The 17,490-nt window shown below is 52.1% G+C and overlaps 1 protein-coding gene across 12 annotated transcripts in view; it reads right to left on the bottom strand.

Moving 5' to 3' along the window:
* Positions 1-17,490, bottom strand: part of TENM4 (teneurin transmembrane protein 4) — a 721,916-nt gene that overhangs the window by 218,779 nt on the left and 485,647 nt on the right. For all 12 annotated transcript variants that reach the window (XM_034666260.1, XM_034666259.1, XM_034666261.1 and 9 more), the window contains one exon: positions 7,291-7,546. In XM_034666260.1, the coding sequence (XP_034522151.1) occupies positions 7,291-7,546 (256 nt within the window). The remainder of the gene's footprint in view (positions 1-7,290; positions 7,547-17,490) is intronic.

Genomic DNA, 17,490 nt, shown 5'->3' with positions numbered 1-17,490 from the left:
CAGGTGTTCTATTATTATTTCCCCCATTTCCTGTAGTTCAGGAGGGAATTTCCAGTCTTTCCACAGTCCATATTGCCCAGCCTGAGCTGGTCCTCACCACCCCTGCTCAGAGGGCCTGGAGGCAACGGGAGCTCGTCTGGGCCCCGAAGCTGGCTGCATGGCAAGCTCCCAAGTACGCCTGGGAATCTGGCCTGCATCACTAGGCTAGGACTGTGCTCTCAGACAGTCACTTGTGAACCTTAAAACCCATCAGAAACAAACATATTCAGAGAAAAAAAGACATAAAGGATCAAAATCACAATGTTAATAGTGGGATTTTCCAGTGTCGAGATCAAGAGTGGTTTTTTATTTTTACTTCAATGATTTAGAGAGAGCAGAACATTCTCTCCTAAAAGGACACACCTATTAGGACAAGGGAAGAGGTGGTGCAGTACAACAGAGGGTTTCTGGAGCGACAGACTGCATGAGTTCCCTGAGAGAGCTTCCACGTGCAGGCTAACTTGGGAATCTGGGGGGACACTGCACTTGCTGAAAATACTGCCAGTGCAGACGCTACGACTGCCTTCAGATACCTCACTCTGTACGTGTGAAACTCAGCTCTGAGTGAGTTAGTTCTCATGTGATTGATGACGAAATTGAGGCCCAGGGAGAGAGGTGTCCTGCTCCCACGTACACAGCAAGTTAGTGGCAGAGCTGAAACTAAAACCCAGGCGTCCAGACTCCCAGTCCAAGGCCACCCCCTAAATTTCCCGTCCATCGCCTGCTCCCAACTCTGGGGGTTCCAGTTCTTCTGAAAAACAAAAGCTACGACGATATCCTAATGGGGACCCATGCTGCCGAAACCCCCTTAGATCACAGTCCTACACGGTCTCCAGCTCCCTGCAGCTGGGAACTTGGGGATGGACGCTGGAGTCACGTGACCCTCACATGGGTGGGTGCTGTTATCTCATTTTAACAGACATGAAAACTGTGGCCCAGATAGGCTGAGCGACTGCCCAAGATCATACAGCAACCAAAAGGTAGAGGAGGGATTCGAAAGCACATCTCTCAGACTTCACTGCCCCCAGCTGCCTCTCAGGAGAGAGGGCAGAGTCCCCGGAGCTGGGGCACAGCTAAGCACAATACTGCTCGTATGCCAGTTAGAGTGGGGAGGGGCCCAGCTCCCGTCTAAGCCTCAGGGGTGGCCTGGGGCAAGGCCCCAAGCTGCCTGAAGCAGGGGCTTCCAGATCCAGCCCAGGGCAGGCACAGCTGTCTTCCAAGGACAGAGCAAGTGGCTTTTGGGAAGGAAGTGGCTGGGAAGCTGCAGTGCCCTGCTCTTCAGACTGTCCTGTTCACCAGCCCGTCTTCGATCAGCCTGCTGCCCTGGACCATGCTTCACCCACAAAGCCCTGGAACAGCCACCCGTTAGAGCAGGACAGGCAGGCATTGTGCCCACGTTCTGCAGCTGACAGCCGCAAGGTGTGCAGGGGTTAGAGATTGGGCCACGACCACAAAAAGACTTAGTTCTAGAGCTAGCATTTGAACAAATGCATGAACAAAGAAACAAAAAAATGAACTGGGTCACAGTGATCCTTCTAAAAGGCCAAGCCCATAATGTTACTCTCCTATTCAAAAGATATTAACTACTGGTCCCTCCTCCTGTCTCCCTCGAGCCCCAGGCCCACGGGGAGAAGTACAACCTCGTCTTCCTATAACTCAAGGCCCTTCATGGCTGACCCTCATTTACATGCATCTCCATGAGGCCCCCTGCCCTCCCACGTCCCCCAACTCTGAGCCATCTCTCCAAGACACTAGGCTCACTCAGCTCTGTGCCTTGAACAGCTGTCCCCCATCCCAAAACTCCTTTCTCCCCTGCAGACTCCTGCCAATGCATGTCCGAATAATCGGGAAGGTAGCCCCGGAGCGTGGCTAGGTGCACGGGCTCTGGAGCCAGCTGGCCTTGGTATGACACTTGCTGGCTGAGGTTCCAGAGGCAAGTTACTTCACTTCCCTGTCTTCGGATTCTTCACCTCTAACGTGGGGATGATGCTATCTTCCCACCTGGGCAGAACAGTTACTACAGCAGTCTTGACTGCATCCTTTGAAGGGCCTGCTTATAAAGTTAGCCCTTGGCTGGTATCCGGGAACAGAGGTTTTTGGGAGGGTTCTCACCATTAACTGAGGAGTAGCTGACTCAGGACTAAACTGTGTGTACAAACAATATGGCTTATGCTGAATACCTGCTTGCCTTCTGTGAGTTTGGACTTTGGGCCTTTGCCCGGCAGGAGGTGCCTGTGTGACCAGCCCCAGTAAAAACCCTGGGTGCTCAGTTTCTGATGAGCTTCCCACTAAGGAGCCCTCTTAGGGGCCCCATGAATGCTTGGTGCGATTGTTCCTTCATGCCCTATGCAGAGGGAGCCACAACCTCCTCTCTGCTCAGAGCACCCCTTCACCCCGCAAGTCACAGCATTATCCGGAGTGCCATCTCCACTCATCCATTTACGGCTCCGCCTCCCTTACAGAACCAGGAGCTTCTTCTAGCACAGTGGCTGTGCCTTCTGCATGCCTGGGACCGAGTCACCGGATGACGGGGACGACTGTTCATCCCAGTTTCCTGCAACACTCAGGACTTGGCCTGGCCCACTAGAAGGCACCGTGTGCTATTCTGGGGACTGTACCAAGCCTGGGTTGGAGACCACCAGGATGGCCTCCCATCCCTGAGGTGTGCGCAGGGCTACTCCCCAAATTGAGCATGACCACAAAATGGGCCTCAGGCTCCCAAACCAGGCCTGGGATCGGATGAGCTAGGGCAGGGGTCTGGCAGCCTTGCGCTCTGGCTTCCCCCTCATCCGACAGGAGCCTGACAGGTTATTCATCAGACAATCCCTATGAAATCAATTAAGCATTTGATGCTGCAGAGTGTGAAGAAGCGGACCAGGGTTTAGTAGACCCTGAACACATGGATCCCACCCAAATGGACCACAGATGCACCTGCAGGTCTCAAAGCGACATGTGACCCCAGCCCTAGGAAGCACAGGGAGGCCCCTTTTCCCCCGGGGGACTCAGTTACCCCTGGAAAGGGCCAGAGGCAGGGGGTTAAGCAAATCCTCCCTCCCGCCTGTCCTCCCGCCTGCAGTTCTTTTCCTCCACCACGGAATCTAACCCCCTTCCGGCTATTACGCCAGCTGGTACGCTATTTGCCCAGCTCTTTCTTTTTGACTCTCCACACAGACTAGGTTTGACAATTAGAGAAGGGCCTGTGACTGTTTCTCTGGCAATCAGGGGGCTCCCCATTCTCAGGGGCTTAGGAATAGCTGGCACCGACCACCACCTCAACCAGGCCCTGGGCTTCTAGGCGTTCACTGAAGCTGTGCCACCCTCATGACCTTCCTTCTTCCTAGCTCTCCCTGGGCACTCCCGCTTGCTGTCAGTCCCATGGCACCAGGCCCGCTGGGAAGTCTTCCCTTTGGCTCACTCAAGTTACGCGCAGCTTTTCACTCATTTCTCCCGTCATTCATTCATTTGAGCAGCGTTAGTATTTTCCCAGCACCCAGCATGTGGCACCGTGCTGCCCGCTGAAAATCCAGGGGCAATTAAAACCGATTTGCTGTGTGTATCTCTGTCACAGCATTTGTCCCACTGCTAGACTCTGTGCTCTTAAACGTATTCCTTGCTGGGCACACAGTAGGCACTGACTACTTACTGAATGACGAGCACTACATAGTAAGCGCTTACTGTGTGCCGAGACCTTTCCAGCAGTATTGTATAGAACCGCTGCAAGAGCCTCGGGAGGCGCTATGGTGCATTGGAAGCGGCTGAAAGTCCTTGGGCGTCCCTCTCCTTGAAGCTGGCTGGCCTAGGACTGCTTCGGCCGAGAGAACAATGGCGGAAGTGACGCTATGCCATTGCAGGCCAAGCCTTTAAGAGGATCAGCGGATCTGTCTCAGGGCCGCGGAGCTCCAGGCCACCAAATGTGAAGTCCACTCCCTGCTGGGAAGACTGGGGGAAGAGGCCCTGCGACCACAGCAGACAGTGAGGGTCCACTGAGCCCAGCTACCCAGCCGTGTCCTCCAAGGCTCTGGCATGTGAGCAACGACACCCTGGCTCCTTCAGACTGCCCGGCTAACAGCTCACACGGCTGACTGAGCCCCACTGACACTATGGGGAGACCGGCCCAGCTAGCTTTCCTGGAGCTCCTGCCTCGCGCTGTCGAGTGTAATCAACCGGTGGTGTTCTAAGCCACCAAGTTGGACAGGTGTCCGTCCGCAGCAATAGATCATCAGAACAGGAAATTACTCATATTTTCTCCCTTTTAGAGATGAAGAAATATAAGATCTAGGTCCACAGCTAGGGAACAATGGGGGGGGGGAGCACAGGATGTGTCCGACCCTAAAACCTGTGATATGAACAACTAGCTTCTGAAAGGACCATCACTTATGTCCTCAGAACATCAGCGCCAAACTTCCTTCTCCGACGTAGAGCAAAGGTAGACCTACTATTCCTTCTCGACTCCTCTGTGAGTAGGAGCTCACCACGTATCTTTTCATGACTTTTTTCTTCACAGGGTTGATATAGGAAGCGGATATATATGGAAAAAAAAAAAGGGAAATGATTTTTATGGTATGTCTTTTCATGCCAGGCACTATGTTTTATGTTTCTTACATGATATTTCATTTACTTCCTCCCAGTGTGAGAGGCATAAATACTTATCCCACTTTACACAGGGAAATCAAGGCTCAGGGCCATAAATGAACTTGCTGGCCAAGTGCTAACGCCAAGAGTCCAGGTCCCCTGACTCTAAAATCTGGGCTCTTCCTTACTTCGTTGGCTACGCTGGTCAAAATTACCTGTGAATCCATCTGCCAGGGACGACACCGATCTCTCTTAAACCTTCTGCACCATCAACCAGTAAAGGTCAGTATTAAGGTCCAGAATGCTGATTGTGTTATCCACTGTACCAGGTACCTCTCCCAGTTTTAAACCATCTTTGGATGCACAGAACTCTGGGGTCACAGAGAAGGCCCACCTCCAACATTTCATCTGGGTCTTCAAGAATAGGTAGGGCTTTGATTGAGACCCAGAAGTGAGGAGGAGTGCAGCTCTGGCGGAGAGCTGTACGAAAGCACGAGCAAAGGCACAGGGGCATGAGAGGGATGGGCATCTGGGGGAAGACTGACAGCTACTCATAAACGTATACTCCTATACACATACACATACTGAACATGAAGTATGTATATCATATCTGCGTGGACTTCTATACAACAGTACAGATGAGTACATATATGCCAGCGTGTTAACAATGGCTACTGTTTGGTGGGAGACATAAGCGATTTTCTTTTCTTTTTTCCTAAGTGTTTTATAAAAGTTATTACTTGAGTGATAACGTATAAGGATGAAGAAAACAAAGTTCCCTGTGGTCTGTGCAATGGATGTGGGAGGACAGAGGGTTAGAAAGGCAGGAGTCGGCTGGCTGAGGAAGCAAGAGAGGTCGGCTGGGACCACCTCAGCATCTCACCCTAGCCATCGGGAGAATGCCCCTGCTGCTCGGCCTCTAGCTTCCTTTCCCTTGAAAAAGCCGGAGAACCACCTACTTTGCTCCTAAGTGAGAAAAATGAACATCCAAGCAGAGGGAGTGGCTACTGGGTTCCATGCAGAGAATCAGAACCATCGATTATTCGCTGGCTTCTCTCAGCCATGTGCAGTCAGTCAGTAAACCCCCTGGAAATAACAGAGATCTGATTACGCTACCCTGGGTGGGAGGACACACAGTTACACAACTCCCTCACTGAGGAGAGCAAAGCAGGCACAGAAGGACAACTCAAACCCGAGTTGAAAGGATGTCAACAGAAACAGTATTAAGAGACTAGGGGTGGGCCAAGCTGGACTGTATCTCTGAGAAATTTGCTTTTGGAAAAATGATTCCACAGGAGTAAAATGTAAAATGGCCCAAAAGGATGTTGATTTTCTTTCACTGGATCCCACCTGCCCAATGTGCAACCATCACAGGGATGTGCCAGATTGAGTCAGATGGGTACACTTTCCACACACAGATTGAGTTCACGTCTTTAAATGTGGGATGACTTTTGTCCTCTTCACAGATCAAGAACAGGAGTTTGAGTAGATAAAATCTAGGTTTCCCCACGACTTCGGGAGATAGGGTAGAAGGCGAGGAGGCTCTAATTGTGCCAGCCTGGGACACTTCATCATTAGAGAATGTAGGGAAAGGCTATGTCCTCCGAAGTCAACAGTTCTTCTCTCAGAGTGGTGGGATTATGGGTGAATCTACTCCTCATCTTTATAGCTTTCCACATTTTCTCCAGTGAGCTTGTATGACTTTATAATCATTTAAAAAAGAAAACAACTCATTTCCATTTTGGGAAAACAGTGGCTCACCAGAGGGAAGAAGGACGGCTATGGAAATGACCCAGATCCTGACCGAATCCCCTGGGGGAAGCACTCTGTGAAGCTGGAAGAAGGCAGAGGTGGAGGGGTCCGGGCCAGGGGAGACCTGGAGAAGGTGGTTGTGGTGTAGGAAATAGCACTGTGCACGAGTCTCGCAACCTGGGTTCACACAGTAGCCACACATCCACTGTCCCTGTGACCTGAGCTAGTCACTGACCCTCTCTGATTCTCAGCCTCCGAAACTCCCAAATGGGATCACAAATCACAATACCGCCTTCTTCGTGAAGCTGTGAGAATGACATCGTATCTCAAGTACGAAGCTCTTGCAACCAAAAGTTAGTTGATGATGTATCAGTGTTAGGGATTACAGGGTTTGGGGTATAAAGGGATAAATCTGGGGGAGGGGGAGGGAGAAGGAGAGGGAGGAGAGGAGACGTTCCTGGAGCACCCACCACAGGCCAGGCAGGCCCCAGGCCAGGCATAGGGTGACCAGATCACAGTAGGGAAAGGCGGAGGTGCGGGTGGCCATCAGACGCTGACCAAGGGCCTGCTCTCTGCCCCCTTTACACACTCAGCTCTCATCCACATCACAGCAGCCCCTCCAGCCAGCAGCACCCCACTGCACAGACCAGGAAACGGCACAGACGGCTCATACCTTCGGCTCATACTTTCGTCCACAGCGGCAGGCCAGCCCTGGACCTCGGGGCTGCTGGATTCCCAAGCGCCCGCTCTTCCTGCCCCACGCCCCTCCCGCAGCCGCCCTGCTCCCCTTTTCCCTGCTGGCCAGAGAGCCGCCTCTCAGAGCAGCGCCCCGACCCCAGCCTCCCCGACCAGGGAGGTAGGGGACCCCGAAAGGGCGCCGGCCGCCCCTGCGGCTCAGCCCTGCCCGCGTGCCCCCCAGCCCCGCACCTGGTCTCCAGCGGGATGTTGCTGTTGAGCAGCCAGTTGTCCTGGGCGTGGGCCGGCTCCTGGGCGCCGCCGGCGGGAGGCTCTCCCGACAGCGAGTGGTCCGTGGGGGCCGGGCTGGGGTTGCTCCTCGGAGTGAAGTTGCCCCTGTTCAGGGAGTTGATGGAGGCCGCGTGGTGCTGGTTGGGAGTGTGGGCGTGCGAGAGCGGCGGCGGCGGCGTCCGGAGCCGCGGGTGGTTCTGCAGGCCGCCCGGGTGATCTAGGGCACAAACACGCGGTCAGCGGGGCGCCGAGTCACTGCCCACGCCACGGCCACCGCCACCGGGGGCCCAGGGCCACGCGGGAGCCGCCGAGCGGCAAGGGGCGCTGAGGAGCGTGCGCGTCCATGCGGTCGGAGATGGCTGGCTACTCGAAGGATGCTTACTGAGCTCCTACCACTTTCCACGCTAGGGACACGTCCACGAACAAAACGGACAAAATCCCTGCCCGTGAAACTTACATTCGAAAAGAGAGACACAATAAACAAGATAAAACAAAAACTAGTCTCCGACGTCACCCACTTCGCACTGTTTCTTTGATACTTTCGGGGTGGTGTGTTTCAGAGTGCGAGCCAGGACCGGCAGCTTCAACACCACCTGGGAATTTGTTAGAAGTGAAAATTCGCGGGGCTTGCTGAATCACGAACACCTGGGTGGGCCCCAGCAATCTCATTTCATCAACTCGGGGAGACTTCAATGGACGCTAAAAGTTGAGAAACACTAACTCTATATAATGGTACATAGTAAATGAAACAGACAGGAAAAGTAAGACAGTTTATTGAGGTGGTGATAAATCTGAGAACACGTGGCTTTCCTGAAAGCCAGGAAGGGGCCTGTGGCCTGGGTATGTACGGGCAAAGGTGAAATTTTAGGCTAAGTGGTCAGTGATGGCCTGGGGAGGGAGAGGTGAACTTTGAGTAAAGGGAGTGAGCCCAATTAAAAACCACCTGGGGGTTATTAAAAACTACCATTAACATTGAGCACTTGCTATGTGCCCGGCACTATTCTGAGCCCTCTGCATGCTTAAATTCAGCTGAGCCTCATGCCCCACTGTACTGTTTTTACCCCCACTTTACAGACAAGGGAATTAAGATAAATCTTTTATTTATTCCCTTCAACTAACTTGGAACAATAGGTATTATTATCATTAGATTTATAGATGAGAAACAGATTTTAGGATAAAGCCCACACAGGGTCCAGCAAGCCCCTTCAGAATTTGACCCACACTGTCTCTGCAGTCCTACCTCTCCTCATCTTCCTCCCACTTCCCTCCATTCCCGCCACACCTTTCCCCCAGAGGCCACGAGGTCTGCTGCGACGACGTAGGGGCCAAAACCTCATTTGCAGTGAGGATGGTCCCCAGGAATGTGAGTGATACCTAATGAAGACGTGCCATGCTGTGCCAGCAGGGATGCCCCTTAATGCGAGTGGAGAGAAAAGAACATGGGAACCCAAACAGGCAGAGAGCGGACAGCCTTGGACCAGGGAGAAGGCAGGAATAGCAGGCTCATTTGTTTTGTGCGGCGGTCCTCAGGCAGCACTTTAATGGAGACATTTGGAGCCTGGGACAGAAGCCAGCAGCAGAAGCAGCCTCCTGGGCTGGTGAGTGTCCCTCCTACCCTTGGCCTTTCAGGCTGCTGGCTGCAGGCCAGGGCAACGAAGCAATGAGAGGGACTGGACCACTATTGTCCAATGCTTATCAGGAGGCCAGCAGAGAAGGGCAACCTAGCCCTTGCTCCACACGCCCCGCCAGGAGTCAACCTCCTCACGGCCTGTTTACCTAACTGATACTGATAGCTGCTGCTGTGAGCATCCACTATGCGTACTTTTACAGCCTTGACTGCTCTACTACTCACAACCCCCAGAGGGCAGTATTCTTATCAGTCCCACTTCCTAGATAAAGAAGCTGAGGTTTGCAGAACTATGAAGCAGTCCTTATTAATCCAAAGCCTGAATTCTGTCTACCAAAACATGATGCCTTTGCATAAAACACAGACAGTGGCTCAACGGTCTCAGTCCATGGCCAAAGGCAGGAAACCCCCCTCAGTACAGACAGCAAGCATCTGAGGTCTAGGTCAGGACAGGCTGGCCTGCAAGCCTACAGACCTCTCTGCTTTGTGACTGAGGATGCCGGGCTCTGGCTTGGTATGTCTTTAGAACCAGTGCCGAGAGCCCTGGAATAATGAGATTTTAAAGTATAAGACCACTGGTCATAGATCTAAAAAAAATAACTTCTAAAAGGAAATTCTCCTATGAAGATAAGGAATGTCCTGGCTTGAATCCTCTCTATTTTTTGAAGCTCAGCTCAGTTGATAACCCCTCCAGAAAGCCTTCCTTGATCTACCCTCCCCAAAGTTCTTTTCTCCCCCATTGAATGCCAGCAGCAGGTAACCTGGACCACTGACCTTTTCCTTCTCCCTGGCAGCTGGCATACTTATACCCCATCTTGCCTCTTCTGGTAGGTATAAAAATCCTTATTCTCTCTGTGCTGGGGATCACAGGTCCTACAAATGACCAGGTGCTCAATATAGGTTCATTGAGTAAACAGCTCTTGTGAATGGCTTGGGCAGTCTATCCAAGAGAACAGACTTAGTGTGGAGGACATTTGCGTGTGATTTGCAAAAAATCATGGCAGAGCTCCCTGGACTCTCTAGAGCATGCGCCTATGCAGCCCTTTGCTGACTCACCTGGATGTTTCAGCTGGGCCGTTTGTTCGCCTTCCCTCACCCCTTCCATGCTGAGAATGCTAGGAAAGGGGACTTTGAGGTTCCCTAGGTTTCCATGGGAAAAGCTCTGTGTTTTGGGACTCACGACCCCAAAAAAGAGACATGACCTTCCTAAGGAGCCATTGTCTCCTCTGGTCTGAATGGAGTCTCCTCTCTGCTCCTAAGGCCAAGAGGAAGGATAGAGGGGACAGACATAGAGGGTGCTTCTTTTCTCCCCTTCCCCCTCTCCAATATGTACTCCCATCTTGAGAGGGAAACTCAGAACCTGTTCACTCATTCAGCATTTCCCGAACACTTTCTGTGTCAGGTCTGGTAGACTGGTGTCAGGAATGCAGTGGTGAATGACAGAGAGACGGCCCAAGAGAGGCCCAACTCTGCTGGTTTCTACAAACTGGCTGGGTGGCCTCCAGTAACTCACTTCACCTCCCTGGTCCTTGGTCTGTGAAAGGGGTACACATTCCTACACCACCACTTTTCTTCTGGTGAAGAAAAGCCATAGCTCTTGCTCAAATGCCAAGTACTTGGGCTTCCACTGCTCCCTGAGGGAAGGGACTGCATGCCATGCATCTCCGTAACCCTCGTCAATCTTACAGAACGTGGGGGAGACAACAATAAATTAGCTGGGTGTACTTCTTGCTTGCACGAGCAATGGCTTCTCTCCTGCTGCCCGCGAGTAGAGGCACTGGTATATTTGCAAAGTTGTGTTGTAAATTCCAATTTAGAGCCTCTTTTCACAGATAGAGCCGCCAAGTATATCTCTGAATTGAGCCCAGATATGAGTCATTTTTACTGTTCTACTGCACACCTCTGTTAGTAAAGGCCACTTGCTTATCTGAGTTTTGCAAGCCTGGCTTTCCAGCAAGTATTTTTGCTTCCTACAAGTTCTCAGATATATTTACAGTTGCTGGTTCCCTCCAACACCTCAGACTTTTTTTTTTCATTTTTATATATGCACAAAAATCCCAAATATTGAAGCCTCCAGGAGCATCTCCCTGAACCGAGATCGTCGTGAGCCTTCTTCAGAGTGCTCTTCCAAGCAGTAGGTAATAGAAAGAGACTAGGCTTTGAGGTCAGGCAGCCCTGGGTTCAAGTTTTGGCTTTGTCACTTATAAGCGGTGTCACCTTGATCAAGTTACCTCTCTGGAGCTTCAGTTGTCTTACCACTAAATGGAGATACTGCCTACCTCATGGGGGTGTCATGAGAAATAAATGAGATAATGTATGTAAGGGGCTCATTAGCACAGTGCCTGGGATACAGTAATGCTAAACACTGGTAACTATTAATTCCACGGTTACGATAAAAGCATGCTGAATGCATAAATTGTAAAGCGTGAATCACCCCCAGGATAATCACTCTATGGCATTTACGACAGGGGTTCCAAGGCAAAAGACCCTGAGAGAAAAAGAGCAAGAAAATATCTAAGAGAAATGTGGTGCTCTTTTCCTGCAGCCAAATCCTATTCTGGACCGCCCACGGGCTTCCAGGAGCCCTGCTCTCAGGAGGGTGCCCGTCGTTCAATGTGAGGCTCAGGAGTGATGAGAATGGCTGCAGCCCGACCCTCGGGACAAAATCGGACACAGGGGGCCCCATGTCTTCAAAGGGCCCCTTTCGGCATTAGAAGAGCATGTCACAGCAAACCAAGGTGCGCCTCCATCCTGGGTTCAGGTGCACGCTGAGGAGAAGGCCCTCGAGGTTGTTCAATCTGTCGGCAACACTGAACAGCCCTCTGCTGTGTGCAGAGACTGGATGAGTTTTCAGATGAGCACCAGCCCCAGCCTTGGCCAACAGCCGGTGTCTGGAGGCGTGCTGACGAAAGGTTTAAGAGCAGAGCTGAGGAGTCTTCCAGACCCAGGCTCTACCCTGGCTCTGGCTCTGGCTCTGACGAGCTACATGATTTAGGGCAAGTCCCTTAACTTCTCTGAGCCCTTAATTCCTCATCTGTAAAATGAATATGTAACAGTAACAGTAACGAAAGGAAGAGGAAGAGGAGGAAGAAGGGCTACCGTAGACTGCAAACACGGCGACACAGAGCTGAGACGCATATGGTCCCTGACTGAGTGGCTTGAGGTCTAGTCAAAAAGCGGACACTCGGATACTACATGGAGTGGCAATGACGGGATTGCGGTAGTTCCCATTTACCCGGTCCTTACTGCGTGACTAGGTCTCCGCGCTCGAATCATTTAATCCTGACGATGCCTGTGCGACGAAGGCCCTATCAGCATTCCCCGTGTTGCAGAGGAGGAGACCGAGGCACCTGCGTGGCAAGCCGTTTGCCTCAGATTACACCGCCACTGAGCGATGAGCCGCAATTCGGACCTGGGCAGTCCGGCTCCAGGGCCCCCGCTGTTAAACACTCTGCTGTGTATGTATTCAGTGAGTTGACTCCGGTGAAGCGCTGATGTCAGTGCCTGTCGCAGTGAGCCCTCCACAAGCGGTGGTTCCTAGGATTCTAGTTAGCCTTCACCACAGCCCGGCTGGAGCTCCGTGGACCACGGAGGCAGCGGCCAGACCCACTGTCGGGGCTCGGCGAGGCTGTGGAGAAATGACTTGTGACGTGTGTCTAGCGGGCATGTGTGAGGGGTTCGGAAGCCTGAGGGGGGGCCAGCACAGCCCGCTGGGGCACGTGCACGAGCAGTGTGATGGCTGGGAGCCGGCGTGCAAGGGGGACACCGAAGAAAGGCCCAGGCAGCGGCTGTCTGCAGCGGCCCCGCAGAAGAACTTGGCCTTTTCTGGGAGGGTGAGGGGGTCCCCACTGGGCTTAAGCAAGAGAGTGCCGTGATCACTAGTGTTTGAGGAAGATTTCAGCTGGCCAGGTGGAGGGTGAGCCAGGCAGGGACAGACCACAGGCCAAGCCCAGGCTGACTGCAGGATGCCTGCCTGCTAGAGAGGCTCCAGCTGATTGGGTCATTATTCTTTTATAAGAGCACACTCATGAGAAAAAGGCATGAACTTCCAGGGCTTTGGCTCAGGCAAAGAATTTTAATGTGTCAACAGCCCTGCGATCTAAGGCCAGCCGTGGCTCCGTGCAAGGGTGCCAGGCCGGGTGCCCACATCAGCCCTGCGAAACTGCCGACAGGCGCCCCGAGGTCTCCTTGCTCTGGAGTTCACAGCGACCTGGCGTGCACTGCAGTCGTTCATCGGGCCCTAAAGATTGTCAGATATGAAAGATGATGGTATTTAATTACCATAAAACACAAAAACTCCAGCTGCCTGCGAATGCCAACAGGAAGAGTTATTTGGCTCCCATTAAAATGCCATTGAGCACCACTAACTCGGGACGGTGATGTAGCAGTGCTGAGAGCTCAGCTAATGACCCTTGGCCTCCACAACCAATTTACAGAGGCCAGGAAGCTCTTTGTCACCACAGTCGGGATCTGATGGCCTGACTTCCAGCCTCAGCGCTGCCTCCTTCAAGCTGTATAATCTCAGACAATTAATGTAGCCTGCATTCTAGCTTCTTCATCTGTCAAATGTGTATGAAAACACCTTGCAAACTGTGGGGTCCTATGTAAGAGTTGGAGACAACTATCACCATTATTCTTATTATTGTTATTTAAAGATTTTTCTGAGAGAGAGAAAGCATGAGCAGGGGCAGAGGGAAAGGGCGAAGGAGACTCCCCGCTGAGCAGGGAACCTGATGTGGGGCTCAATCCCAGGACCCTGGGATCATGACCTGAGCTGAAGGCAGATGCTTAATTGACTGAGCCACACAGGCACCCCTCACTATTATTATTATTAGTTTAGTCCAGAATGAATACAGACCATGAAGTTCAAAATGGAACCACTGGTCCAAGCATGAGGCTAGGGCTGACTTTTCTGTTCCCTCCATGAACAAATGCTTTCTGTTGACTTTCAGTGCTGTGCCACTCTTTTCTTTCTTTCTTTCTTTCTTTCTTTCTTTCTTTCTTTCTTTCTTTCTTTCTTTTTTTTTTTTTTTAAGATTTTATTTATTTATTTGACAGACAGCCAGTGAGAGAGGGAACACAAGCAGGGAGAGCGGGAGAGGAAGAAGCAGGCTCATAGCGGAAGAGCCTGATGTGGGGCTCGATCCCAGAATGCCGGGATCACACCCTGAGCTGAAGGCAGACGCTTAACCGCTGTGCCACCCAGGCGCCCCCCCCTTTTTTTTTTAAGATTTTATTTATTCATTTGAGAGAAAGAAACACAGAGAGAGCACGAGCAGAGGCAGCAGCAGGCAGAGGAAGAAGCAGATTCCTCACTGAGCTGGGAGCCTTATGTGGGGCTCAAGCCCAGGACCCCGGGATCATGACCTGAGCTGAAAGGCAGACGCTTAGCCATCTGAGCCACCTGAGCCACGCAGGCACCCCGAGCAGGAGCTTTTCCAGGGCTCCCCTTCCAGTTTTCTTGATGAGGGGCAGAAAAGGACACCCTGAGGTCACAATGGAGCTGTTTCTACTCCTTCATTTAGTCGGGGCAGAACGCTGGGTGAACACAGACTATTAAAAGTGCTTTGTACTGAGATGCGGTGATGAGGGGACATCGTGGAAGTGAGGCATGAACCTCACTGTGTGGGGCAGTGGTTTTCCCACGGGAGTGTCTGGAAGGGAGAGTTTTCTGGTCCCCACGATGGACAGGAAGCACAACAGGCATTTGGGCAGGAGGGGCCAGGAAAGCCAGTGCATACGGGGCAGGTGGACCCAGTGATTCTGAGGGGCGTGCGCCCCGGTCAGCACTCAGTGTAATCCTCGTTAGTGAGAATGGGTAACAGCCACCATGAGACTGTATTCTGCCTTTGCCTGCTCCACTCCCATCCCATCTGAGCTCACTCTCTGCCCTTCTCCGGTGCAGGGAGCTGACTGCTAAGGCCTGCAACACCTGGGCTCCCTTGCCGCCAGGGTTCCATGTAGGTGCGGCTAAGTGTTAGCACAGCGGGTGCTGAAATATGAGAGGAAAGCGATGTGCAGGTGAGGGACCTCCTCTCCCCATCCCTTGCAGGGCAGCATCTCGGGCAGTAACCTCGTCCTTCACGGTTGCAGCAGTTTAGAGGTAGAGTGGTCTGGGGAAGCTTCTAGGAGGAGCAAGAACTTGAACTGAGCACAGAAGTAGAGATAGGGTGGAGGTGTGTAAAGGGAAGGGAAAGGGCATTCTAGGCAGGGAGGCTGGCACAAGCAAAGGCCCACAGGCTGAGAAATACAGGCTCCTTAAGGCAGCAAGGGTGGTGTGGGGATGAGGGGGAGCAGAGGGAGAGGCTAGAGCCCACCTCTGAGAGCTGGGGGGGCCCTGGGAGCCTGAAGCCAGAGGGGCAACTTTAAGGATAATTACGGGGCTCACCCAAACTGCTGGCCTTTTAAAGCCAAATGTTAGAAGAGTCACAGGAGTGAACTAGAATCCCCAGGATACATTAAAATGTACATGGGATTTCTCATCCAGGAAGGAAAGCTCTCCTAGGGTGTGGGTGGGGGAGAGGGGCACCCTGCTGCCTTTGCTTACACAGTTGAACAGAGTGTCAGAGTACCTGTCAGACAGAGCTATAATCCACATTGCTCTCGCTTCCCAGGGTCATGACCACTTACAGGCAAACTCAGTCCACAGCATCAGGACCTATCTTTCTAAATGTGTGTATGAACACCATGGCTGAGCCACCACTGAACCTGGAAGAACTGTCTCCCAACCTACACTGGCCCAAAGTTCATTCTTGGGCTTGTCCTATCAGCCAGTAATTGCTGTGTGACCTTGGGCAGGGCACTTGACCTGAGTTCCAGTTTCCCCAGCTGACGAACAGGAAGGAGGCGGTGGTTGGGAGTCTCCTCCATTTCTAAAACCAAGACCGTATGATTCTTGGCAGATGAACCTGAGACATTGGTTGTGAGCAGCGACTTACAAAGGACGTGCACGGCAAGTTGTATTGCAATGTGCTGTGTGATTAGTGACCAAAGAAGGCAGAAAGATGGAAGAGAGGGGAACATAGTGCTTCCTTCCTCCCACCCTCTCGTCTTGCTTCCATTCCTTTAGTAAAGGTCACTCTCCACAGGCCTTGTGCTTGATACCAGACACAGAGGGATCGGACAAAGTCCCTGCCTATAAAATTGGAAAAGGCCACATGCACCTGCTGGGGAGATTTTTTTCTGGGTCCATGGCTTTCCCCCAACTTAAAGCTGTGTCCACCTCAGGCAGAATTTGTCCTGGGAAACCTTTCTGGTTGTCTAGTAAGTTTTCCTTCCTTTCACTGTCACCTTCTTAACCTTTTCAAAAATGGTCTGACCCTTAAACTGTTAGTTCAAGTCCTGAATCAACAAGAAACTATTTGAGAGGTAAGCTAGGAGTGTGTGCACACACGTGGGGATGGAATTGAGTTCAGTGCGAGTCTGCAGTGTGTTGGGGCAGAGAGGAAGCTCATGGAAACGTAGTAGGTTGCATGCATAGAGGTAAAGCACGAGGAAGGAGGGAGGTGATGGGCTTGCTGGGCTGACTAGCTGGAGCAGGTCCAGAGGAGGGATGCCTGCATTGTGGGTCATTCCAGTATTACAGAGGCTGATACTGCCCCAAGGTCTCTGGAGATAATGTTTTCCCTGGCTTCCTTGGATGGTGAAGAGTTTAGAAACTGTATTCCTCTGGGTGTAGACAAAGGACCGATGCTGTTAGTCTGAAAAGGAGACAGGTTAGGGGAAAGGACTTAAAGAACGAACGTACATCTGGGAGTCCTGGTGAAACACAGAAGTGCCTGGTGATTGGCTGTCCAAGTCCTGTCACTCAAGCCACACAATCCATAGCTGGGAAATCACACACACGATTACACGGCGCTGTAGAGAGTCCTAGATTAAAGAACTGTCCCCAGTTTTGCCATGAACTCACTCTGTGACTTTGGGAAAGTCCCTTCCTCTCTCTGGGCCTCAATTTGTCTGCCTGAAAAATGATGTTCCTTCCTCTGATACATGATCTCCTGAGGTTCCTTGCAGCCTGTGGCAGCCTGATTCCTCATGGCTTCCCTCACCCCTTTCAGGGAATTTCCTGGAAAGGAGATGGCATGTAGAACACTACTGTTGCCCCCAAACAGCTAAAGGATGGAAGAAGGGGCAAACCTACTCCACGGGGCTTTAGGATGAAGAATCAGGGCAAAGGCCAGAAGTTACCTGGAGCCACCAGCAGTCAATTAAGGAAACCCTTCTTCCTGCCGAGCTCAGCAATGGGCTGCCTCCCAAAACAGTGAGCTCCCTGTCGCTAAAGTGGCAGCTTAAATAGCTGGCTTCGACCTTTTCCCTGCACGCCAAGCCTCTGCCACTCTGGAGAAACGCACACAGAGCTAGACCTCCCACCTCCCTGCGCCCCAGCCCCCAATTCTACCCGCTCTCCTCAGCTCCTGACCTCCCCACCACCAGCTGTTGCCAGAACTGCCCACCCGGTCCACGAAACCAGACCTGGGGACTCACCACAGCCTCCTCCCTCTTTTACCAGATTCTCACCACTCCCACTGTCACCA

The sequence above is a fragment of the Ailuropoda melanoleuca genome, chromosome 8 (genome assembly GCF_002007445.2).
Source record: "Ailuropoda melanoleuca isolate Jingjing chromosome 8, ASM200744v2, whole genome shotgun sequence".
Classification (NCBI taxonomy): domain Eukaryota; kingdom Metazoa; phylum Chordata; class Mammalia; order Carnivora; family Ursidae; genus Ailuropoda; species Ailuropoda melanoleuca.
The sequence above is the reverse complement of the archived record's forward strand: the minus strand, read 5'-3'. Positions and strand labels throughout refer to the sequence as shown.